This window comes from Gadus morhua, chromosome 3, assembly GCF_902167405.1.
Source record: "Gadus morhua chromosome 3, gadMor3.0, whole genome shotgun sequence".
In the NCBI taxonomy this organism is placed as follows: domain Eukaryota; kingdom Metazoa; phylum Chordata; class Actinopteri; order Gadiformes; family Gadidae; genus Gadus; species Gadus morhua.
This window is the reverse complement of record NC_044050.1, coordinates 609,540-635,058: the sequence shown is the minus strand read 5'-3', so window position 1 is coordinate 635,058 and position 25,519 is coordinate 609,540. Positions and strand designations below refer to the sequence as shown.

The window sequence follows — 25,519 nt, the reverse complement described above, 5'->3', positions numbered from 1 at the left end:
GTTCACAATGGCATGCCCTTTTGATGAGAGAACTGCTGATATCGGAGCGCAAATTATACGTGCAATCCACCGGGAGCGATTGATAAGACCACGGCTCGACGTCTTGGCATATCAAATGACTTTTTGCTGGAGTGGAGAGATAGGCCTATAGATTCTCACGCAAATCTTTAATATATTTAAATAGCCTTACATAGCCAACACTACCAATCGAGGACCTGGCCTCAGTTCACTCCAGAATATTTGCGTAGCCCTCCGTTTTTTGCAAAAGGTAGTCTTATCTAGGCTATAATGTTGGAGATGCTGAGCACATCTCAGTCCTTTCAGATGACCCATCCAAGATTTGTATCGGCCTCCTATCATACAAAGAGCAATATTGTCTGAGTACTATGCCGAGAGGCACTTACAACACAAAGTATAAATTAGTCCTCAGTGGAGGACTATTTTATACTATAGTCTCTCTTTTATACTATAGTCTCCAGTGGACTTGCATCCACTGGAGAATGTTTGATCGTTACACGCACTAATCCATCTTGATCTGTGAAGTTGATGAATTGTCACTTTTAGGTTTTCTACCCAGTTACCAAAAAAATCAACTTTTGGAATAGTATGCGCTTAGGCAAGCACATGGTTTGCATGTGTTACTTCGAAGGCAAAAAATATATAAAATACAAGAAAACACAAAAACCTACATTCAACCAGTGGGGTATGGCCCCTGACTCTCTGAGGAGGTAGGTACCTCCAGGTACCCCCTCCATGCCAGGGCGCCCTAAATTTATGTTTATTAACAGCTCCTCCACCGGGGTCAAGACAATTTGAGGGCCAGATCCAGTCTGCCGACTGTCGGCCTTTTCACGATTGGCTTAAAAAAATGGCTTATTTAAATTTATACCAATACGATGGTGGGAAAAGCTTACCAGTTTGTATGTTTTTTATACTTCATTTTTATACTTGATCCGCTGACCGCTTGGAAGCCATCGGAGTACATATTTTTTTAGAAGAAAGGGGTTATGTGGTAGGATCTTTAAGAATGCTTAACTGGGATATTTATATATTCATGGCTGAAATATTAAGGATCATGCTTTTGACGTGTAACTAACGCATTTACGCGGTCAGCGATCCGCTGCCAGGCTTTGGTTCTCCGGGTTGCAGAGGCTTTGGCGTTCCCTTTTCTTGTGATAATGTCCTTCCCCTCGTTATAGCTCCCCAGGGGAACCTGAAGTTCCATTTCTTTGAAATAAGCGGCCTGTTTCGCCAATTCGATCAGGGTTTCCATGATCCATACATCACGTCTTTTTAGGTTTGGCGTGGACGCGCACAACCCTGTGTTAACCAACCCCGAGTTGATTTGAACTAATGCATAACCACTGCTGTGGAACCGAAAACTCTGGGTTAGTCGGCACAGGGTAAATCAACCTAGAGTTCAGCGTTAACTCAGTGTTTGTTAAACCTCCGTTCGTGGAACACCCCTCTGGACGAGTGTTTCGCAAGCTCTCTTGCATTGTATGGCCGCATGCATGCGCATGCGGATGCGGATGCGCATGCGGATGCGGATGCGCGGTAGCCAGGCGACCGTCTCATCCAATGGCGAGCTCAGTTGGCGCTGTGTGCTTCAAGATTCCGATTGGCCCAGAGAAATGTCAATTATAAGAAAGATTCTGAAGCAAGTGCTGAGATTCCGATTGGCCCAGAGAAATGTCAATTATAAGAATGATCCAATAATTTTTCGCAATTCTGGACCCCCCCCCCCCCCCTCCCCAAAACAAAACTCTCCGGTTCTAAAAGATTCACGTGAATGACCAAATTTACCAAGAAAACGGCAATTGTCGCCGAAAAGCGACAAGTTTGCAGCTTTGTCTATGATGTTCCTCAGTATAAGGACTTGGTCTGTTGTTCCTCTTCCTTGCCTATAGCCCGCCCGCTCCTTCCTCAGTCTCTTGTCAACGCCATTTCTCACTCTGTCAATGACAATTCGTCCTAGTAACTTCCCAACGATGGACAGTATTGTTATGCTTCTTGAGTTCTTACAATCTTTCAGGCTGCCTTTCTTCGGCAGCTTTATGATCAACCCTCTTTCCAAGCTTCTGGGATAGCCTCAAACTTCCACACCTTCGACAGCAACTTGTGTATTTTCCTTGCCGAAAACTCCACATTTGTCTTCAATAATTCCGCTGTGATGTTATCGATTCCAGGTGCTTTCCAGCTCTTTAACTTTTTAACTGCCTCTTTTACCTCACCCAGAGTTGGTTTGTTCACTGCCATCTCCTGAACTTCGTCTTCCAAATCAAATCCTACTTCGTCGGTGATGGTTAGCGGATTCCCTGGCGTTTCCCTGTTCAGCACTACTTTAAAGAGCTCTCTCCATCTATCCTTTACATCCTTCTTCTTCCTGAGCAGGTTTCCGTACTTATCCATCACTGCTGTACTTTGTCTTGGTTTTTCATTGCATAAAGACTTTTTCCATACAGTGTCTGCGCTGACCTCCTGCAGCTTCTTCAGCTTGACTTGCGATGTTATCTAGCCATTAGGGTTGTGCACGGGTACACTATACACGTGTAACCGGTTAGATAATCAAACCGTTTAGGAAAAATCAGTAAACGAAAACCGTAAAAAATAATAATAATCACGCGCCATTGTTTCAATGGGAATCGCGACGGCTTTCAACATAAAGTTTACATATTTATAATTCAAAATTCGTCCAAGCCTTATACCACAGATAGTCCAGGGTCTATAGCATATAGCCGCTTTGTTTACAGTTTAATGAACAATAACCTGACAACATCCTAACTAACACCGCAACTACAAATGAACCACACGGAGATAACCATGGCAACCGGTCAAACAAATTTTCTTTTTGCGATCATTCTGCTCGCACATCCGACGTGTGGATAAACAAATAATCCCCCTATCGAACGAAGTTAAACAGAGTGAGCGCGACAGCGGCCCACTTCAAAAAAATATTATTTTTCATTAATAAAAAAAACGGCTAACCGTGTACACAAAAGAAAAAGGGGTAGTGTAACCGTTTACAATTTTTGGTAACAGTTAACACCCCTATCAGCCATCTCCTCTTGTCTGCCCCAATGGACATTCCTTCCATCCAGTATATAGAGGTCCTTCTCAAAAAATTAGCATATTGTGATAAAGTTCATTCTTTTCCATAATGTAATGATAAAAATTAAACTTTCATATATTTTAGATTCATTGCACACCAACTGAAATATTTCAGGTCTTTTATTGTTTTAATACTGATGATTTTGGCATACAGCTCATGAAAACCCAAAATTCCTATCTCAAAAAATTAGCATATCATGAAAAGGTTCTCAAAACAAGCTATTAACCTAATCATCTGAAACAACGAATTAACTCTAAACACCTGCAAAAGATTCCTGAGGCTTTTAAAAACTCCCAGCCTGGTTCATTACTCAAAACCGCAATCATGGGTAAGACTGCCGACCTGACTGCTGTCCTGAAGGCCATCATTGACACCCTCAAGCAAGAGGGTAAGACACAGAAAGAAATTTCTGAACGAATAGGCTGTTCCCAGAGTGCCGTATCAAGGCACCTCAGTGGGAAGTCTGTGGGAAGGAAAAATTGTGGCAGAAAACGCTGCACGACGAGAAGAGGTGACCGGACCCTGAGGAAGATTGTGGAGAAGGGCCGATTCCAGACCTTGGGAGACCTGCGGAAGCAGTGGACTGAGTCTGGAGTAGAAACATCCAGAGCCACCGTGCACAGGCGTGTGCAGGAAATGGGCTACAGGTGCCGCATTCCCCAGGTCAAGCCACTTTTGAACCAGAAACAGCGGCAGAAGCGGCTGACCTGGGCTACAGAGAAGCAGCACTGGACTGTTGCTCAGTGGTCCAAAGTACTTTTTTCGGATGAAAGCAAATTTTGCATGTCATTCGGAAATCAAGGTGCCAGAGTCTGGAGGAAGACTGGTGAGAAGGAAATGCCAAAATGTCTGAAGTCCAGTGTCCAGTACCCACAGTCAGTGATGGTCTGGGGTGCCATGTCAGCTGCTGGTGTTGGTCCACTGTGTTTTATCAAGGGCAGGGTCAATGCAGCTAGCTACCAGGAGATTTTGGAGCACTTCATGCTTCCATCTGCTGAAAAGCTTTATGGAGATTTCATTTTTCAGCACGACCTGGCACCTGCTCACAGTGCCAAAACCACTGGTAAATGGTTTACTGACCATGGTATTACTGTGCTCAATTGGCCTGCCAACTCTCCTGACCTGAACCCCATAGAGAATCTGTGGGATATTGTGAAGAGAAAGTTGAGAGACGCAAGACCCAACACTCTGGATGAGCTTAAGGCCGCTATCGAAGCATCCTGGGCCTCCATAAGACCTCAGCACTGCCACAGGCTGATTGCCTCCACGCCACACCGCATTGAAGCAGTCATTTCTGCAAAAGGATTCCCGACCAAGTATTGAGTGCATAACTGAACATAATTATTTGAAGGTTGACTTTTTTTGTATTAAAAACACTTTTCTTTTATTGGTCGGATGAAATATGCCAATTTTTTGAGATAGGGATTTTTGGTTTTTCTTGACTTTTTTGCCAAAATCATCAATATTAAAACAATAAAAGGCTTGAACTACTTCAGTTGTGTATAATGAATCTAAAATAGATGAAAGTCTAATGTTTATCAGTACATTACAGAAAATAATGAACTTTATCACAATATGCAAATGTTTTGAGAAGGACCTGTATTGTAGCCTTGAGTAGAACTCATCCTTGTTTTCTTCATCTGCGTCCTCAGTTGGTGCGTAGACATTTATGATCATCAATTTGATGTGCCGATTGAGCTGGTCAATGTGGCCCGGGAAAGGGAAGTCTGGGGCCCCCTGCTTGAGCTGCTCCCCCCGCGACCCGACCCCGGATAAGCGGATGACGATGAGATGAGATGATGACATGAATTTGATGTGCCTTGAATGGAATCTGGCTTGGATGATCCTGCCGCAAATTGGTGTCCATTCTAAAAGGGCTCAAGTTGCTTCTTTGGACATAAGTATACCTAGGCCAGTTTTACTTTTCCTTGGCCTGCCCAATGCGACTCGCTAATACCCATGATAGCTATTCGTCTCTTATCCATTTCCCTTGCCACCAGATCGAGATTTCCAGCTTGCACATTCCAGTTTCCTATCCTCATGGTGTGTTTCGGGTGCACCAATGACCCCAACAGCCTAGGTGCGTCCTTCTGGCTTTGGCCTGCATCATCGTCCATCTACTATGAGGTACGGTCATGGTATTCCCTTCATCTAATGAATTGGTTCTGTTTCTGGTTTCTGTAACAAATCTGTTTTTCCAGGCGAGGATTATCAGCCCTCAGCCCAACCCCCAACCTGGAGGACCAGGAGATAGTATACTACGCATGCAAATCAATTATTCAATAGCTTTAACTGTTATTCAGGGCTGAAAAAGGTAGTCTTATGGTGGACAAAATTCACCATACTGTGTTGACATATTTTCGTTCTGTGTTATAGGGACACTGTCTCTTTAGAGATCACTTGACTTGGGTGTTCATATGCCGGTCGGCACAATGTTTGAATTTCACGTTTTTTATGTCACAAAATGAAAGACCTGCCGTTGCTTTTCGATGTGAGAAATTGTCTCTTCACCTCTTTTATCGCAATTTCTACAGTCTAGAGACAGAATGTCTTGGGAGACCTGGGGGAGTTTGTTGACGGCGACACTGTTAAAGCAGACAGAAGGGAGGGATATCGATACCGCAAGACATTGCGGGATGCGGGATTAATCCTGCTGTTTCTTTTCAAAGCGTGCGCGTGCGGTGTATGTGTTCGTTCGCGCGTGCTGTGTGTGTGTGTGAGCTGCAGGCTGCTTGGCACATGCGAACTGACCAACTTGAGTAACTTGTCCGGTAGGCCTGCTATTATATATAAGTGGATCAGTTTCTCAGAAAATCTGAATATTGTGAAAAAGTTCGATATTCTAGACTCAAGAGTCGCATTCTGATAATTAAGTTAAAAAACTTTCAAAGGTTTCCTGAGCCTTCAAATTATCTCTGTATGGTTCAGCAGGCTTCACAATCATGGGAAAGACGATGCCCTGACAGTTGTCCAGAAGTCATTGACACCCTCCACAAGGAGGCTACGCCTCAAAAGGTCATCACTGAAGCAGCCGGCTGTTCACATAGTACTGTATCCAAGCATATTCATAAAAACTGGAGTGGAAGGAGAAAGTGTGGTAGGAAAAGGTGCAACAGGGATAACCGCAGACCCGAGAGGCTTGTCAAGTGAAGGCCATTCAAAAAATGTTGGGAGCTTCACAAGGAGATGACTGGGGCTGGAGTCAGTGCATCAAGAGCCAATGAGAAAAATAACTCCCTCTGTCGCTCCGTGGTAAGTTAATTTTACATTTCATTCGAAAATCAAGGGCCCAGTCTGGAGGAAAAATGGAGAGGCACAGAATACAAGTTGCTTGAAGTCCAGTGTGAAGTTTCAAGTCAGTGATGATTTGGGGAAACATGTCATCTTCTGGTGTTTGTCCACTGTGTGGTATCGAGTCCAAAGTCAACGCAGCCGTCTACCAGGACGTTTTAAGGCACTTCATGCTTCCTTCTGCTGACGAGCTTTATGGAGATGCCGACTTTAATTAATGAACCTGGGATTACTGTGCTCGATTGGCTAGCAAACTCGCCTGACCTGAACCCCATATAATTTTTTATTTTTCGGTTATTGTCAAGAGGAAGATGAGAGACCAGACCCAAAAATGCAGCAGATCTGAAGGCCGCTATCAAAGCCATCTGGGCTTCCATAACACCTCTGCAGGACTACAGGCTGATGGACTCCATGCAGCTCTGCATTGATGCAGTTATTCATGCAAAAGGAGCCACAACCAAGTACTGAATGCATATACAAGAATATGCTCTTCAGAAGGACAACATTTCCCGATTAAAAATCTGGTCTTAATATTCAACTTTCTGATACACTGAAATGTGGGTTTTCATGAGCTGCAAACCATAATCATCAAAGGCTTGAAATATTTCACTTTGGGTGTAATATGAATCTATAAAAAATATCAGTTTCACTTTTTTGATTGAGTTATTGAAATGAATTAACTTCACAATATTACAATTAATTGAGATGCACCTGTAAGTTTCTTTACAGTAGGGTAGGCAGCTGGAAATATCCCCAGCCCTCCTTCAGGCTCCCTCAAAAGCCAAGCCCCCAAAACATGTGCCAACTGCCTAGCCGAGCAGAGGGCCTGGTGGAAGACATATGGTGCGTTTTATTATTCTCTGCGAACCGACACGGATCTCGGATCTGACGCCACGCCCACACTTCAAGCGTTTTATTATTTCGCTCGGTCGTTGTAGGAAATCTTGGACGCCACCCGGAAAGTTGTTGTCGCGGTAGCATTGGCAGAGTACCAGGCGCTCCAAAATAGGTGGGCTATAGGCCATAGGCAGAGATACGGACGCAGTAAGGTATTGCAGTAATACGAGTGATTGAAATTGCCACCAAAGCAGTCCAAGCACAATGAAAACAGTTCATGTTTCAAGTCACACTGGGTGCAGCCATCTTGAATTCTGTCTTGGAATTTTGCTCGGTCACCACTGAGTTCAACCGAGATGGTGAGTTCGCCGTCCGAGGAAAAGGGGCGTGTTTGTGCGTGTCGCTAGGCAACGTCCTCGGACCTCCGAGACGGATAGATAATAAAACGCAGCATTAGGGCCACTGAGCATGGGCAGCGAGACTGGTGGAAGACTGAGGCCCACTGAGCATGGGCAGAGAGGCTGGTGGAAGACTCAGGGCCACTGAGCATGGGCAGAGAGCCTCAAGGCCACTGAACATGGGCAGAGAGCCTGAGGCCCACCGAGCATGGGCAGAGCCTCAGGCCCACTGAGCAAGTGCAGAGACCTGCCGCCTTGTACGGGCTCAGATGTCCCCCTTTTCGCAGAGGACTCAGGATGAACACTGTTAATGTATGTCTATCAGCCCTGATTACATACCATTAAAATACAATGTAGCATTGCATTACCATGTGATGATACAGTTAATCTGTGGTGACAGAAGCTCTTGTATGTTGCACGTGCTGTGCAGTCTTGTCTGTGTCTATGTTTGGGCCAAATATGAATTTCCACAACCGTGGACAATAGTCTACCAGAGGTTATTAGTCTACCAGCCGTGATTAGTCTACCAGAGGTGATTGGTCTACCAGAGGTGATTAGTCTTCCAGCCGTGATTAGTCCACCAGCCGTGATTAATCTACCAGCTGTACCAGCTGTACGGGTGTACAGCCAGGTCAAAGTAGAAGGTTTAGAGGTTAGAGGACTGCTGGTTCACTCAGTGCATGTCATGTAAGTGACACGCACTGAAGCGTGTCACTTAAATGACACACACAAGCCTTGACCCGCACCCCCCAGCCCCCCACGCACCACTTTCTCGGGGGAGAGGGAGTTCATCCACTTCTCGATGAGCGTCTCCATGTAGTTCTCTGTGAAGTGCTTGCTCTCCTGCTGCTGCTTTAGGCGGATGAGGCGTGAGGCATAGCGCTTCTGCCACTCCATCAGCTCCTCGTGGGAGTGGGCCGAGGTACACTGGGCCCCGTAGCGGCAGAGGCCCTGCTCCAGGTACCTGCGGAGGGGAAAACCGTGAGAGGGTGCCGTGCGGCGGACTATGGTCCACTCCCCTGGGCACAAAGGCAAGTTCAATCCCGAGTAGTTTGGTTACGTAACAGCCTTAAAAATTACCACACTAACCACACTGTCCCTCAACACAGCCTGGATAACAATCAGATCCTCAGGCCGAGATAAAGGGAGATAAGGGGGGAAATCGTAATCACAATTATTTAGGTCAATATGGAAATCCCGATTATTCAAACGATTATTTTTGAGTTTGAAAACGTGCATTTATTCAGCATGTCTCTTTTATTCTTTTTGTAAATGAGACCTTTGAAATTTCACCTTAAAGAAATACACAAAACGGTCAAAAAGCAAATGTTCCAATCTAAAATGATATACAGATATGTAACCAGCTGTTCAGCCCTTTCTATAAAACATTAACAGTAAAAAAAAATAATAATAATAATAATAATAATAATAAAAAAGAAACTTGAATATGTTAATTTTGTGATAGTTTGACCTTAAAATCCAAATCACGATCAAAATTTGATTAATCGCCCAGCCCTAGTACCCAGTCCCCTATCCTAGAGGAAGTGTGCTGTGGCCGATCATAAAGACATCACCCTAGTCTTGAGCTGTTGGAATAACACATGTTTAAATACCTTTTGCAGAGGGTGTACTCCTCGCTGCTAGTGACTCCTCTGGGAGGCGGTCTGAACTGCCAGCCATCTTCGATTCCTGCAACACAAACCGGCCAACGATCAGCCCAACTCTGGCCCCCCAAGTCTGAATGAGCCACCTTCTTAAAAAAGTGTGGTGTGTTCATTTGGTCATGTTATTCAGTCAGTAGTGGATGTAGGGATGGGCCGACGATAGATGGATTCCATCGCCGATCGTCTCAAGTTGCCGATAAAAAGGCGATAATTATATTTTAATAATTATATATATATTATTTATTTTTTTAAGTTTTTTTTAAAAGCGCTGTGGTAGCTATTTTTTCAACTTAAAAAGCCCCGCAAATTGCAATTGAAATTAACTGGCACCGGTGGAAAACATACCATGTAGCGCTGACCTGTCGTATTCACTCACTGCTGCGAGAGGAGAGGGGAGGGGCTCGAAACCTACCGGTCTGCTCGCACGGCGAAATGACATCACAGCCCGCTGCACCATTTCCGGGTCACAGCTGTGGTACATGAGCTGTGTTCGAAATCGTTCCCTATTCAATCACTCACTATTCCCTATAGTGTTCATGATATAGTGCACTACATAGGGAACGAACAAACGAGAATTCGGACACTACGCTGAATATTTCTAAACGTCATTTGCGTCCGTAAATGCGCCGGGTATTTGTGTGATGCAGACAGATGCGCCAAGTTCATGTAAATAACCCAAATTCTTTTCCAAGTGATAAATTATTACAAATAATTAATATTATACAATTATTATAAAGTTACCCCCCCCCGATAGTATCGACTATCGGCGATCGCTAGGGGGCGCTATCGGACGATGGAAGCTTGTAGACGTTTGCCCAACCCTAGTGTGATGCGAGGTGTGATCGGATCCATAATGTGGTTGTTTAATGTCATTAAGTCAGTAGTGTGATTGGGTCAATGTCAAAGGGTAGTATGTTGAGGTTCTTAAGGTACGGCCACACTGAACGCGTTACGCTTGTTAGAGCCGTTGAAAACCTGCAGCGTGTTAGTCGCGTTTTACGCACCAACATGCCCAACGCACTAACCCGCGGAGTTACATTTTTTTTAGCTTTTGACAGCCAATCACCGTTGAGCTTGACCCGATGTCACTGGCAGAGAGACGGAGGACGCACAGAAGCAGAAAGAACATGGATGACCAAGTCATCGTTTCAGTGTGTTCTGAAACGATGAGGAGGTGGTGAAAATCACCCAGCTGTGACCGCCTACGGAGGATGTCATGCACTAGAGTTTATATTCTCTGCCAGAGCCCGACCTGACCCGGCCGGGCCTGCGGGCCGGGTCGGGCCGATATTTCCCACCACTATCCTCGGGCACCACCATCCTTCCCCACCACTATCATCCATTGAGATAGGAAGCTCTTGATGGTTTTGGAGGGGCAGATGCGATGGTAGCCCAAACAGGTACGGTTGTATGGATGGATTCTGTAGGAGCCTGGGAGAGGGCATCCGGTACAGTGTTGTACTTTCCCTTTCTGTATTCAACAGTGAAGGAGAATTCTTGAATAGAGTGCTCACCTGATGAGTCGTGTGCTGGGTTTGGTGATTTTGAACACCCATAGTAGAGGCATGACCTGTAACCACTGTGAATAGTCTACCTTCCAGGTAAGTTCTCCACTTCTCCACTGCCCACACCAATGCCAAACATTCTAGCTCAGTGGCAGCATAGTTTTTCTCTGCAGGGTTTAGACTGCGGCTGGCAAAGGCGAGGACTTCCCCGGTTCCGTAGTGGGATTTCAGGACAAGCACAGCCCCAAGTCCAATCTCACTGGCGTCGGTGTATACCACAAAGGGAGCATTGAAGTTTGGATGGCCCAGGACAGGTTGTTTAACCAGGTGCTTTTATCAGGGTAATAAAGGATGTTTGGCATGCACGTAACCAGCGGAATTTTGTTCCTTTTTTCTTTAAGGCATTGAGTGGTTCAACAATCTGGGAGAACTTGGGGACGAATCTGTGATACCACCCAGCCATGCCCAGGAACCTTTTTAGGGCTTTCAAGTTGGTGGGTGCAGGGTAGTTCTTCACAGCCTCAATCTTATCTGGGTCAACATGGACTCCTGTAGCAGAGACAGGATGGCCCAGGAATTTCAAAGAGATTCTGAACATTCCATTTACTTTTCTTCATGTTCACAGAGAGGCCTGCGTTTCGGAGTTTGTCCAGGACAGCTTGGACATCATAAGAATGCTGTTCACAGGACAAAGAGAAGATGATAATGTCATCCAAGTAGACAAAACAGATGATTCCATTCAGCTCTTCGAATTCTCTCTCCATGAGCCTCTGGAAGGGGCATCCTTAAGTCCAAATGGCATGACTTTGAATTGGAACAGTCCATGAGGGCACATAAAGGCTGTGATTTCCCTCACCTCTGGATTCATCTCCACTTGCCAGTAGCCATTATTTAGGTCTAGTGAAGAGAAAACAGCACCTAAGAGACTACCCAATATCTCTTGGATTGTGGGAATGGGATAAGCATCAGTGACTGTTATCATTCACTTTTCGTTAATCAACACAAAACCTAGGATTCCCTTTTGGGAATCAGGACCACAGGTGAGGCCCATGCAGAACAAGAAGGTTCAATTATGTCATGTTTTAGCATGTCCTCGATGATTTCTTTCATCAACTTTTGTTTAGGAGGGGAGACTTGATAGGTTTTCTGTCAAGGGTTGGTGAGAAAAATTTGATGCTTCAATATCTCAGTACGTCCTACTTTGGTTGTACACACATCAACATTGTTAAGTAACAGGTTGTGTAACTGAGGTTTTACTTGCTCCTCCATGTTAGACTCCTGAACTGCCCTCAGCATCAAGTCTGAGTCCTCCAAAGGGGACTGTGTAGGGAACAGTGCAGTGGCCGATGGAGCTTCCACAGAAACGAAGGCAATAAAGTTGCTAGTCACCCCCTCCCCAGAAAGAGAGGACTCTGCACAAAAGTAGAATTTATTTTCCACATTATTAGCAGAGTTTATGTGGAACCTGTATCAACAACAGGTTCCACATAGTGGAATAGTATTTAAAGTTTTTAAAGTTAGTCAGTCAGAGTCGGGAGATGCCGCTTCCCGTGGAGCAAGGTTCGACTGGGAAATAAACACATCCACAGGCAATCGCAGACGTGCCGACGAAACTCCAGTGACGAGAATTTGTATCATAAGACGGCTATATCATGGACTTCAAAAAAACGCTTAATACCGCTGTCCCACTTCTCCTCCACATACTCTCCTTCGCCTTTTCCTCCTTCACCATTTGACTTGCAGTCATTCTAATGTCCTTCCACGGATAAAACATGCGCAGGGATCGGTGGGCAGTTTATTTCCATTGGAGTAGGAGATGAAAGTGGGTGGATGATGGAAGTATCCATGAATGGAGGTTTGTTTTAATTCGAAAGGGGTGTAGCAATGTGATTCTGACAACGCAGCCACTACAAAGACTAAGGCTATATTCAGCCAACGCAAAGCACTTGTGCCCTCAAGGCTTTAGTAATCAGGGTTTGTCCCATACCTCACACAACTGAGGGTATAAGACAGCACAGTAAAGCTTCTGTATCTCTAGCGTCTCCTAATGGTATGGTACATACCAATACATGAAGCACAGACGGGGGTGTTTACCTATTATCCTACAAATATGAATAAAACAGAGTTAAAAAGTTACCTACAATAAATTCACTACATCAGGCCTTACAGTTATCAATCATACATGGACACATGGCACTAGATACAAAGTTCATGTTCAGAGAAAGATAATTGATTTAGAAGAGACGCAACTGCGTCATTCGCGCATACCCCGGCACCATATAGCTGTCCCCGGACGGGAGTCACTTCCTAGAAGCAGCATGAAAATAGCAGCTGACACGGCGGTGAGTTGTATTTTTAAGACTGAATAAGCGAACACGCTACACAATCACATATTCCTTAAATCAAGACATTGATTAATTGACTGCATGCAAGAGAAAGGCTTGGTGCGGCCCCAATAAGGACGCGTGAGGACGCACCAATAGCCGCGGCATCTCAGTCCAAAAAATAAATCTTGTTTTATTGCTGCCTTGTACAGTAACGTCTCGTTCCAAACCAAAACCTTGATTCAGCGAGATTGTTCGGAAAACGGGCATTGGTTTAATTAATTCTAAATAGAACGGGCATTGACATTGGCGCCTGGTAACCAATCGCATGCCACAATACATCTCTGATCATCTTTTTCACTTGCTTCAGCTTTATGGTGAGTTCCTGAATCCTCGGACACCAGCCTTCCGAGCTGCACCTTTGACTTAATTTCCGGTCTCGGAGCATTTATAGCGTTCCTGTTCGTCTTTGTGATTGTGTCATGAAATTGGATAGTCGCTATAGCGTCGGAACGCTATAAGTGCTTCAAGCCAGGAAATTACGAGCAACTCGCGCAGGTTGTGTACGGTGCATCTCGAACAGTCCATTAGTGTGGTTGTGTCATGTTATTCAGTCGTCCTTAGTGTCATGTTATTCAGCCTTATTGTTGTTGTGTCATGTTTTTCAGTCATCCTTGGTGTGGTTGTGTCATGTTTTTCAGTCAGCCTTGGTGTGGTTGTGTAATGTTATTCATTTATCCTTAGTGTCAGGGCTCCAGACTAACTTTATGCGTTGGTTGCACTGGTGCGGCTAATATTTTTTTAGGTGCACCAGCACAAAATTTTTCATTGCGTCGCCTTTAACACTACTTTTTTATCGCTCTCCATAACTTTAATATAATGTGAATGATTTTTTAACAGGAATAATGGTGCGTTCCAGGCAACCCGGTTAGTATGTTCACAACCTTCTACCCGTCAGAATGCCCTGGAACGGCAGACAAACCCGCAACTCACTACCCGGGAACTCGTACCAGACCGATTCACTTACGGGCTAAAAAGTGTCCCTGGAACGCAGCGTGAGGTTTAGAGAAATGCTTGTCTTTATTTGAAGCAGAATTACATATAAAAATAAAAATAAAGTGTGAGCTGAAATGAAACATTTCAAAGTAAAAAATTAAGCAAAATAAAACATTTACAAATAAAAGGGCTTGTGCGGGTAATTCAGACTCTCTGAATAAATACTCTCAGTAGTAGGGAAGGTTGGAACAGTAGGCTTAGTTTTTTATTATGTATACTTATTTTTTCACCCGGGCAGCGTCAGCAACAGTGCACCAGTGCGATCTATAAAAAATATTAGTCGCACCCTTAAATATTTTGGTCTCACTCTTGAGTGTGGTTTTGTAATGTTATTCAGTAGTCCTTAGTGTGGTTGTGTAATGTTATTCAGTCGTCCTTAGTGTGGTTGTGTAATGTTATAATTGTAGATCTATGATCTTTGAGTTTTACCTTCATCCTGGTCTTCTGAATATTCTGGTGCCATCTCGCTATTTACAGTCTGGGGAAAGGAGGAGAGAGTATGGGGCAGAGAGGTTAACACACCAGGAACAGTCACACCAGGAACAGTCATACTAGGACTAGTCACACCAGGACCAGCCACACCAGGACCATTCACCCAAAGACCAGTCACACCAAGACCAACCTAACAGAACCAGTCACACCAGGAACAGGACAAGTCATACTAGGACTAGTCACATCAGGACCAGCCACACTAGTACCAGTCACACCACGACCAGTCGCACCACGACCAGTCACACCAGGGCCAGTCACACTAGGATTAAAGTATAAATCCGGCGGATTTTGAACCCAGGGACTTTTTTGGTTTGAAAACCCATAAATTAAGCCGACAATTTTTTTTTTTCTGACAATCAAGTAAATTATATAATAGAGGCGCCAACAAATTTAACTTAAAAACCTCCCCTATTGATACTTGGCTGCTTTAAATTTGTTGGCGCCTCTGTTATATTATTTACGGTTGCCGGTAATCCACTGGTAGGGACTTCCTGGAAACATGGACCTACCGGTAGAGGCCCATTCACACCCTACGGTAAATACGGATACCGAGTGTTTCGTCCGGTCCCGGAGGTGTTTCGTCCGTCAAAGGGTCCGTCGCTTAAGAATACGGAGTTCTCCGGGAGAAACGGAGCAATACCACCGGATAACGAGGCGGCAGTATAGAGTCAAAAGTCAGACCATTCACGAAAATAGATATAGTATAATATCTGATATGTATATACATTGTATTTAACGTTTTATACTTACATTATACTATATACCTGACCTTTGTATTTTATTGTTCCCCTGCTTTGGCAATGAGTTGTAACTGGTCATCTAACAACATTTTGAGGAGATAATCTGCGGGTTGGTGAGGGGTGTCAGATGCCACCGCCGCCTAGGCCTACACTTTTTGCACTTTTTCTTGCCGATTTCGGATGACACAAAGCAAAATCATCTCTCCAGATGTCATGTTTGCGAATGTCAATGCCGTTAATTTGTGAAACGACAGTCACTGCCCTCTAGAGAATTTAATGCGTAACATCCATAACGCTGAAACCAGACGGAGGTATGAAGGGTGGTTCCGGAGGCAAAGTTGGGGCGGACGGACGAATTTCATCCGGATCCGGAGGTATGAATCGTCCTTAAGGCACAGACTTGGAAAACAGTATTTTTTATTGAACTCCCGGTACGCTAACCAAGTTTTTATTGCTTTGTTTTGTGTGTAGGGACCCTAAACATACTACTGCAGAGGTTTGGTGCTATTTTGAGCAATATTAGTGGTTATTATTATAATGCCGCGTTTCCACTGCAGGGTGCGGTACGGTTCAGTTCGCAAAGGTGCGGTACGGATTGCGTTTCCACCGCCAAAAGTGGGCGTGACCCGGACTGAGCCGTACTCGTTTTGCCCTCGTTTTCAGTACTCCTCCGTTGGGGTACTGAAAACGAGACGAGACGCCTGAAAGGGTACTGGAAAATTCGAGCTACACACCCCCTCCGCTGATTGGTCAACAGAACCGTCACTTCCGGGCGACGTGGGGATAAGAACAAACAAACAGTAGCCTCGAGGTATTATTCTTTACAATGATCATGCCGCGTAAAACGCTTGCTTGGGCGACCAAGGAGGTGGAGACGTTCCTCTGCATTCTTGGGGAGGAAGACGTTGTTTACGATGTTTACGTAGCTGCCGCGGCAAACGACATCCGGCCTACCATAAAGGGTATTGTCGGCGGTGGAAACGCGACCTCGGAACTGAGCTGGGCTATACCGCCCCCTCCCTCCCGGACTGAGGCGAACCGAACCGTACCCTGCAGTGGAAACGCGGCATTGGTGGCCGATTTGGAAGCATTTGCGGTGCCCCTATCCAATAACAAGGAAGTAATTTGGGGTGATACATTGCTCTGGACAACTTTGGTCAAGCTCTATACTCAATTAACAACGAAAAAAAGTGACTGGACGGCTTATTTTATGGGTTTTCGTGCCGAAAAAGACCCGTGGCAACATTTTCGTCAGAAAAACATTTTAACGCTGAATGATTTGGGGAAATTATCGAATTGCGATTATTTAGGCCAATATTGCAATTGCGATTTAGTATGCAAATTTTCTTTTTAAAGTTTCTTATCTTCTGTATTATTCACAAATTACAGGAAATAAATCATTCTATGGTATGACTCGATTATGGAAAAAATTATAATCCTGGTTATTTTGGTCAAGTTTGAAATCACGATTATTCAAACGATTATTTTTGAGTTTAAAAACATTACTTTATTCAACATGTCTCTCCCAAAAACACTTTGTAACTGAGAACTTTGAAATTTCGTCTTAAAAAACTACACAAAATGGTCAATGTTCAAATCTAAAATAATGTAGGGAAATGTATCCAGATGTTTTTCATTTCACTTTCTATAAAACAAAAAAAAAAATGAAAACTCGATTATATTCGTTTTGTGATCATTTCACGCTAAAATAGAAATCGAGATCGAAATTAGATCCATCGCCCAGCCCTAGTATGACCAACACAACATTGAAAGCGTTCAAAATATAAACTGCTCTTTCCTGCTGGCCAGGTCTATGTGTTGAGATGAATTGATGCACGAATTGATAGATCATTATTTAACTATTGAATTGTAAAAGAAAAATAATACAAATCTTACTGATCTCCAGTCAGTGACGGTAACAAATAACAAAAACTGAAGTTTCGAAATATAACAATGAACAGATATGTGGCTCTACCAATCTAAAAATATGTAGATAACTCGTGCATGTTTTGAATAGCCCCGGTAGGGCAGCCTAACACAAACCTGTGCGGGAAGGAGTGCTGTACCGTTTACCAGCGCCTTTACCAAAGCCGTAAACCTGGCCATGGTCCCCGTGTTGAGGGGCGTCATATCTTATGAACTCCGCTATCTCCTTCAATTCGCTCTGCCATTTTAAATCGCGATCAAATATACTCTGGATCATTTCGGTCAGTGATGCATTCCGGGTGGTATCTGTTCTACTTGACTGGTCGGGTTTCTGTCAGTTTTCGGGTCAACAAATCAAAGCGTAGCGCGGCAAGTTGTTTTCTATTGCTCTCACTCACATATCACATGACCGGAGGATAGCGTCAGAGGGTCGATCCAACCCTCTGATTGGTTCGATTGTTAAACATTAAAACTAACACCTTAATCCTTTTTTGTTGCAGCCACACCAGGACCAGTCACACCAGGACCAGTCCCACAAGGAACGGTCACAACATCATATTCAGGCTGTCAGTGTATTCTCACACACACACACACACACACACACACAAACCTACTTCTATTTCCGACAGGAGCATTTTTAACCTGGTCAGGTCCTTTGTGACGATTCCGTTCTGTAGAAAAACAAAACCATTAGGTGATAACCTGCATTGCCCAGTATTAATCAACAAGCCTTGTTTTAATTTATTCAAAGTTGTACTACACATCACATGTTTTTTTTTTAAAGCAGATGAAAAAACTGCAACTAGGTCAGGTCAGTATAACCGTCCGTCCCTGTGTGTCGAGCAAATACTATATACGAGCAAAGGACATTTAGGATGTTAGAGTGTGGATAAATTGGCTCATGTCCACTAATATCTCTGTATAAATTAGTCTGCATTTCATTCTGTGTCTCACCAAATAAATGACCTCTCCCACTGTGTGTCCGCAAGTCTCTACACTCTCCCTCCTACCTGCGGGTCTGTATCTCTCCCTCTCTCTACGGTCTCTCTCCTACCTGCTTGTCCCTATCTCTCCCTCTCTCTACGGTGTCTCTCCTACCTGCTTGTCCGTATCTCTCCATCTCTCTCCGCTCTCTCTCCTACCTGCGTGTCTGTATCTCTCCCTCTCTACGGTCTCCCTCCTACCTTCGTATCGATAACTCTCCCTCTTTCTCCATGGTTTCTCCTACCTGCGTGTCAGTATCGCTCCCTCTCTCTACGGTCTCTCTCCTACCTGCGTATCCATATCTCTCCCTCTCTCTACGGTCTCTCTCCTACCTGTGTGTCCATATCTCTCCCTCCTACCTGCGTGTCCGTATCTCTCCCTCTCTCTACGGTCTCCCTCCTACCCGTGTGTCCGTATCTCTCCCTCTCTCTACGGTCTCTCTCCTACCTGTGTGTCTCTGTCCAGGGCCTTTGAGAGGACATTTGCCACCTCTGGCAGACTCTGCTCCTGCATCATGGACCTTAGGCTGGCCTTCAGGCAGCCCTCTCCTCTGGAGACCTCCTCCGCCAGCACTACAAACAGGGTTTTTGTCTGCTCATTATATGATGGGTTGTCCAGTACATGCACATTTGTTACATTATACTGTTGCACTATAAATACAGTTATTCATTAATTAGAGTGTTATCCTGGGTCCTCATGGTGGGACTCACTCTGTTTGCTGTCCTCCTCTCCCTGGTCATAGTTTTTCTGTGAACAAAACAAAGACTTTGTTTTTTTAAGGACAGGATATGGAAGATTGTGACCAATATAGTTCTGGGACAGTAGGAACTTCTCCACATGGACAACCCAGAATGAATCCATCCTCCCCAACAACTGTGGTGTGGATATTTAAAAGCATGGACAGGTGCGTTACATTTGCTATACATGTTATCTTATTAAAAGGTTTTCCCCATGCAGTGAAAGCATTGGTGTCATTTGAAGAGTTCCATGAATGGATAGCATCTCCAATCATGGAGACTGTTTTTGATCATAATAAGTTTGTGTCTTGAGTGACTGCTCTATTGGAGACCAAATATCTACTGTGGGAAACTAGTAGATCGGGGATACTCATCCTCAGTCGGGGCTTCTTCATTGCAGTTTTACACAGTGCCTCAAAAAGTAGATCAATAGGCACAAACCATAGGCTCCTTCATGTTCCCCCGTGTCAAAAGACCAAAACACATTTCATAATTATTTACTTCTTAAAAAATATTATCATTATTATTAGCTTCTTAAAAATTATACTCCTAAAATGGATCTGGGATATGTTTAATATGATAACGAGTAGGGATGTTAGTTTGGGAGCAAAAAAGAGCATGTAGACCCATTCTTAAGTTGGCTGTTTTTAGCCTGTTCCACCAAAATGCTATAAACTTGGAACGATTGGGGCATGTGTTAAGGTAAAAAGTAAGTTTGCCAATCGACTTATCGATTCTTAAAGACAAGATGGCATCGACGGGTGAACTACTGATGGTATTGTGTGTATAAAATGTCATTTTTTAGAAACAATCTGTACACTCACTAAGTTAACAATGCCTTTTTTTATATTTTAAGACCCTTATTATACTACCAAAGAATTGTCGGGCTACTTCTAGCCTTTTAAGTGGTTTAAAATAGAGATTTAGTTTTTAACCTTAACACATGCCCCCATCATTCGCAGTTATAGCGTGGTAGAATCTGCTAAAAACAGCCAACTTAAGAATGCGTCTACTAGGCATGTGAATAACTCAAAATTGTCATGGTTGTATAATCAGTGGGTGGTATGAATTAATGATCGATTATTCGATGTGTGCCGACATTCACAAAGGCAGCCATGGATCATTGGCAAAAAATCACTTAATATCTTAAATGCAAAAACAAACACTACCTGCTAAGTAGTTATAGTCAAATTGTCTGTTGTGAAAAATGCATTAAATTGTAATCAGAAAACACGGTTATATGTTATACAGGCCTCGACATTAACGGTTGCCCCGCTTGCCCGGGGCAACCAAAAGTCATATTTGGGCAAGTTGAGATTGATTTCTGGTTGCCCGAACGGGCAAGTGGATTTTGGGTGGATGTTAATATAAAGGCTATTTATTCAAATGTTTTTAGAAACTGCAGAACAACCTTTTTTGCCGCAAAATAACACAAAATATAAGCATTTGCAATTGATCAGCGCGCCGTCTTCTCTTCTCTCGGAAAGCGAGTTAACAGACACGCATCGCTTCAGTGCGAATATAGCCCCGCCTTCTGTCACTCGCAGTGCGTTCTCTGGCCGTGATTCGAAGGTGTTAGCTGAAGGTTAGCCAACAAAGCTAGCATCGCAAGTGCAGCGCCTCCGCGAACGGTTTAGGTAGAAGGAAAATGGAGAAGTGATGGAGGAGTGCAGTTTGGAAGTACTTTGGATTGAGGCAAATTACCAAGGAAAGTCATATGAAAGAACACGGTTTTGGGTTTCATAACTGTGCACATGCACAGCAATAGCGATCTTTTTCACGAAATTGGACCCACACAAACTATATATTACATGAAAGCTGAGCCTCCACTTATTCCAACAGTCCAAACCATATCATTCTGTGACTAAAACTCGCAAATAACAACTTAAGAAGAAACGTCCCCTTTTCTTTTAACAACCAAAAAAGAAGTATTACCTTTATGAGTTTTGCAACTAAACATGGTATTTTCAATCAATGAATAAGAGAAGGTTTCTTAGGAAATAGGTAAATTGCCTTCAATCAGAAAACGTATTCTTCAGCGCAATCTATGTTTATTTGCGAGTGTTTGGCTTGGTGCATTCGAATATATTTGCCCTGAAATTTAAATAGAGGTGTCCAGTGTCAAAATTGTGAGATATCTACCTTTATTTGTGTCTCAGAGTAAGACATCGCTCCCAAATGATAACGACCAACTGATAATTATTTCAGGTGGAAATGTTATCTTCCACTTATGCTGTGTTCCATGGCTTTATTCACTTTAACCAAGTATCATCCCCATCGAATATTTCACAATATTACAACAATCTTTCTTTTGGCACAAAGATGACATTATCGCCCTTGCAGTTGTGGAGATATACTCTATTTACTTTGGGTATGTTCTTTCCTGAAAAAAACTTTTCCCCTGATATCGAAAATGGTATAGAATATCGATATTTTTCCAGGTATAGTGTCGAAGTTAGAAAATCCAGTATCGTGACTGACAACACTACTAGAAACGCGATTGTGATTATTCAGTTAGAGCTGCAAGAAACTTGAAAGTTAAAAAAGACATATCTTTGCTACTACCTCTGACATTTAGTTAAGTATTTGCATGAAATCATGCAGGTCTACATATAACTTGGCGATAGCTTTAATAGGTTGCAACGGTGGACTGAAATCACTTCATGGCACGATGTGACCGCTCGATAAATAAGTAAACAAAGGGAAGTTTGTTATTTTCTAAACACAACCTGTGTGGAAGCTAACATTCAGCTTCAGTCTGAGCTAGGATGGTTTTTCTGAGCCCCCCCAAAACCAGGCCGCATGCCTGGCAAAAAGAGGCCTGTTCAAGATTCTGATTATAATTTGGGCAAGTGAACATCACATTCGGGCAAGTTGAACCTGACCTATACTTGCCCGATGGGCAAGTGCTTTTGAAAACCTTAATGTCAACCCCTGCTATAGACTAGTGATCGACCGATATATCCGCCGGCCGACATTATCGGCCAATTTTTGCGTTTGCAATATTTTTTTCAGCCTCGGCCGATTCGTTTTTTTTTTGTTTTTTTTCGGACTGATTTACAGACAGTTCAATAAATGTCCATTTTTTTAAATTGAGACATTGTAACATTTCTTATCATCATTGTGTCATTTTTATGATGTTAATTGAGGGAGGCTTACCCTGGAAATCCAGACCCACATCTAGAAAACTGTAGGGTCCGGCAACGAGTAATGAAAATGGCCCAACTCGACGGGCCGCACCAAGCATGCATTTGAAAATATCAGAAGAATACAAGGGGTGACGTATCCAGACCAGAAAAGATATCGGTATCGGCCCTAAAAAATCCATATCGGTCAATCCCTACTATAGACCCTATAGTATCTGTGGTATAAAGGCTGGGACGAATTTCAAATTATAAAATATGTACACTTAATGTTGAAAGTATAGACCGTCACGAATCCCATTGAAACGAATGGTGCGGTGATTCAGTCTTCAAAACGGGAGCTGGTAAATTGTGAAAAATGAATTAAACTGTAATCAGACAACGCGGTTATATGCTACAGACCTTAGAGTATCTGTTGTACAAAGGCTGGGACGGATATTGAGTTATAAATATGTACAATGCATACGTCGTCGACGTATGCATTGTCGTCGAACTTTTCCTTTTAAAGGAGAAATCCGGTGTAAAATGGATCTGTGATATGTTAAGTCTGATAACGAGTTGGAATGTTCGTTTTGGAGCAAAAAAGCGCAATTAGACACATTCTTAAGTTGGCTGTTTTCAGCCGATTCTACCAAAACGCTATAAACTTTGAACGATGGGGGCATGTGTTATGGTAAAAACTAAATTGTTATTATAAACCACCTTAAAGGCTAGAAGCAGCCCGACACCTCTTTGGTAGTATAATAAGGGTCTTAACATATAAAACAAGGCATTGATAACTTTGTAAGTGCACAGATTGTTCATTAAAAATTACATTTTATACACATAATACTATCAGTAGTTCAACCGTTGATGCCATCTCAGGAACGAATAATCGAATATTCTTACCCATCCCTAACGTCCACATGCGCTTTTTTGCTCCCAACCGATCATCCCAACTCGTTATCATATTAAACCTATCCCAGTCCATTTTACACATTTCTCCTTTAACAAGATGTTATTGGTGAGGTCTAGATGGAAAAGAAAAAGGGACCGATTGTGCCAAAGGAGAGAAGGGAGGAAGAGAGAGAGCGTGATGAATATTGAAGCATGCAAACGCCAGCGAGTCAAAGTTAATGTGAGACAGAGAACATGTTTGAAAGCGTGTGACTGATTAGCAGACTGGGATTGCCGGCCCGCCAGATAAAACCAAAAACAATCCAGATCCACAGCATTAGCTCATCACACCCATGCGGTCATTTGACAATGCTCACCAGCTGCAGGAAGGCGGCGATGCGGAACAGGTGGGCGCGGCAGCGGAGGGCCCCGGCCTGAGGGCTGTTTGGGGTGGGGGCTCCGGAGGGGGCCACCCGGTGCCCCAGCACCAGCAGGGCGTCTGTGCTGTGGCTGACTGCGCTCTCGTACTCCCCCTTGGCTAATGACCTGCAGGCTTCTTCACATGACTTCTCCGCTCTCCTGTCCGCCATGACTCAGGGACAGAATGACTGCAACACAAGAGCACAAAAGCAATTTTTAAGTTATATGAAAAAATAAAACTTAATTGTGATCCTATTAAATGTCGTTATGTATAGGAAATCAAGATCAAACTTAAAACTCCTTCATATTTGATTCCAACTTGCAATCATTGTATTGAAAAATTTAGCCATGTAAGGCAAGATTATGAATTGAAAATCATACACCGAATCATAGTACCGAAAAACTCGAAATATATTATTAACCTAACCCTTTACAATACAATATTTGTGTGAATACATCCATGTGACATGCACATGACCTGGGAACCACAGTGCTAGCTTAGCTAGTAGCAGCTAGCTGGGAAACCAAACTGACCTAGGAACACAGAGCCAACGAGGCCAGAAGCTGGTTGGGACACCAAACTGACATTGTACCACAGAGCCAACGAGGCCAGAAGCTGGCAAACTGACCTAGGACTAGGGGTGGAATCGAGAGAACCGGTTCCTACTCAGAACCGGTTCCAACTAACCAATTCCATCGGAATCGTACGCCTCCAACGTTATCGATTCTTCTAAACGATTCCGCACCACGTTTTCCGGTTTACTCAAACATTTTGCGACGACCCTGCACGCCCCGACAACCTTCAAACAACGAGGCATGGAAAGAGGGAAGCGATCGCAAGTCTGGCTCCATTTCACCCAACGCAATGAAAATGCTTCCGTACGTAATCAGTGCAATGCTGTCATTTCGTGTAAGGGTGCAAGCAAACACCAGAAACATGCTAAAGCATTTGTCTACCAAGCATGGAATTAAGTCCCAAGAATGCCATGTGTTCAAAAGCCTGCATACGAGTCAAACAAACTCCACTGTGTCCTCCGTTGACAACGGTAACGTTCACATTACATATCCTGCATTAGGAGCCCAGTGTCGCCTTGCAACTGCAGTTTTTATAGTAGTAGTGTAGTCGTTTTTATTAATAATGCCGACCTATACAAATTTCATGCATTTTAGATTATCGCTCTCAGGCAGCTGGCCCCTCGACATCGGCTCAAGTTACCCCTTTCACTCCCAGAAAAGGCAGATATGCTTATATTTTTGCATAACAATTGTTGATGCTCAGTAAAAAAAATAAATCTAAAAGATGTTATGGAGGCATTACAGTTCATGCCTATTTAATTAAAGTGGATGTACGTATGTTCACTGTTTTGTTTACTTTTTATATCCCTTCCCAGAAAAGTGTTAAACTTTAATTGAATGACGTTTGGTTTAAAGAGGACCTATTATACTACTTTTCTGGTCTTAATTTCTTATTAATGACTCCTATAACAAACCTGACACGAATCACAGCACAAGAAACAATGTAGATTTTCGGGAAACTCTTCCTCTGATCTGGGCGCTTTCAGCATTCTGTCAACACTCGGTTTCGTCCTTCTCCGCCCTTCGCCCCCCCTCCTGCCAACCCAACTCCATTGTGATTGGTTACCTTCCGTGAAGCGCGCGAGTGGGCAGATTTGAGGCATATGGGGGCGTGGCAGGAGTGCCTCTACGTAGATGATTTCCCAGAAATGTGAACAAGTGAATCGCAAACGTTGTCCCGAGTGTTTAGCGCTCTGCACAGCCACCCTAGACTGTCAGCAGGGAATACGTCGAAATGCATGTACGTCATTATTTGACACTTTAGTATGGTTAAACATGACTATCAATCATTATAACAACGTTTATAGGTCATAATAGTCGAAAAAGCATAATAGGTCCCCTTTAAGCTTAGTTAAGCTTACAGTTATTATCTAAAATATGTATACAAAAGTTTAGTGTTAAATCATAATTTAGCATGTTCAATTGTAAGTGTCTTCCT

The 25,519-nt window shown here is 43.5% G+C and overlaps 1 protein-coding gene across 5 annotated transcripts in view; it reads right to left on the bottom strand.

Moving 5' to 3' along the window:
• Positions 1–25,519, bottom strand: part of helz (helicase with zinc finger) — a 119,872-nt gene that overhangs the window by 83,049 nt on the left and 11,304 nt on the right. For all 5 annotated transcript variants that reach the window (XM_030352300.1, XM_030352297.1, XM_030352301.1 and 2 more), the window contains 7 exons: positions 23,463–23,693; positions 19,040–19,076; positions 18,777–18,901; positions 17,960–18,016; positions 14,617–14,665; positions 9,252–9,327; positions 8,404–8,602 (listed from right to left, as the gene is read on the bottom strand). In XM_030352300.1, coding sequence (XP_030208160.1) covers positions 8,404–8,602; positions 9,252–9,327; positions 14,617–14,665; positions 17,960–18,016; positions 18,777–18,901; positions 19,040–19,076; positions 23,463–23,675 — 756 coding nt within the window. In that variant the 5' untranslated portion in view covers positions 23,676–23,693. The remainder of the gene's footprint in view (positions 1–8,403; positions 8,603–9,251; positions 9,328–14,616; positions 14,666–17,959; positions 18,017–18,776; positions 18,902–19,039; positions 19,077–23,462; positions 23,694–25,519) is intronic.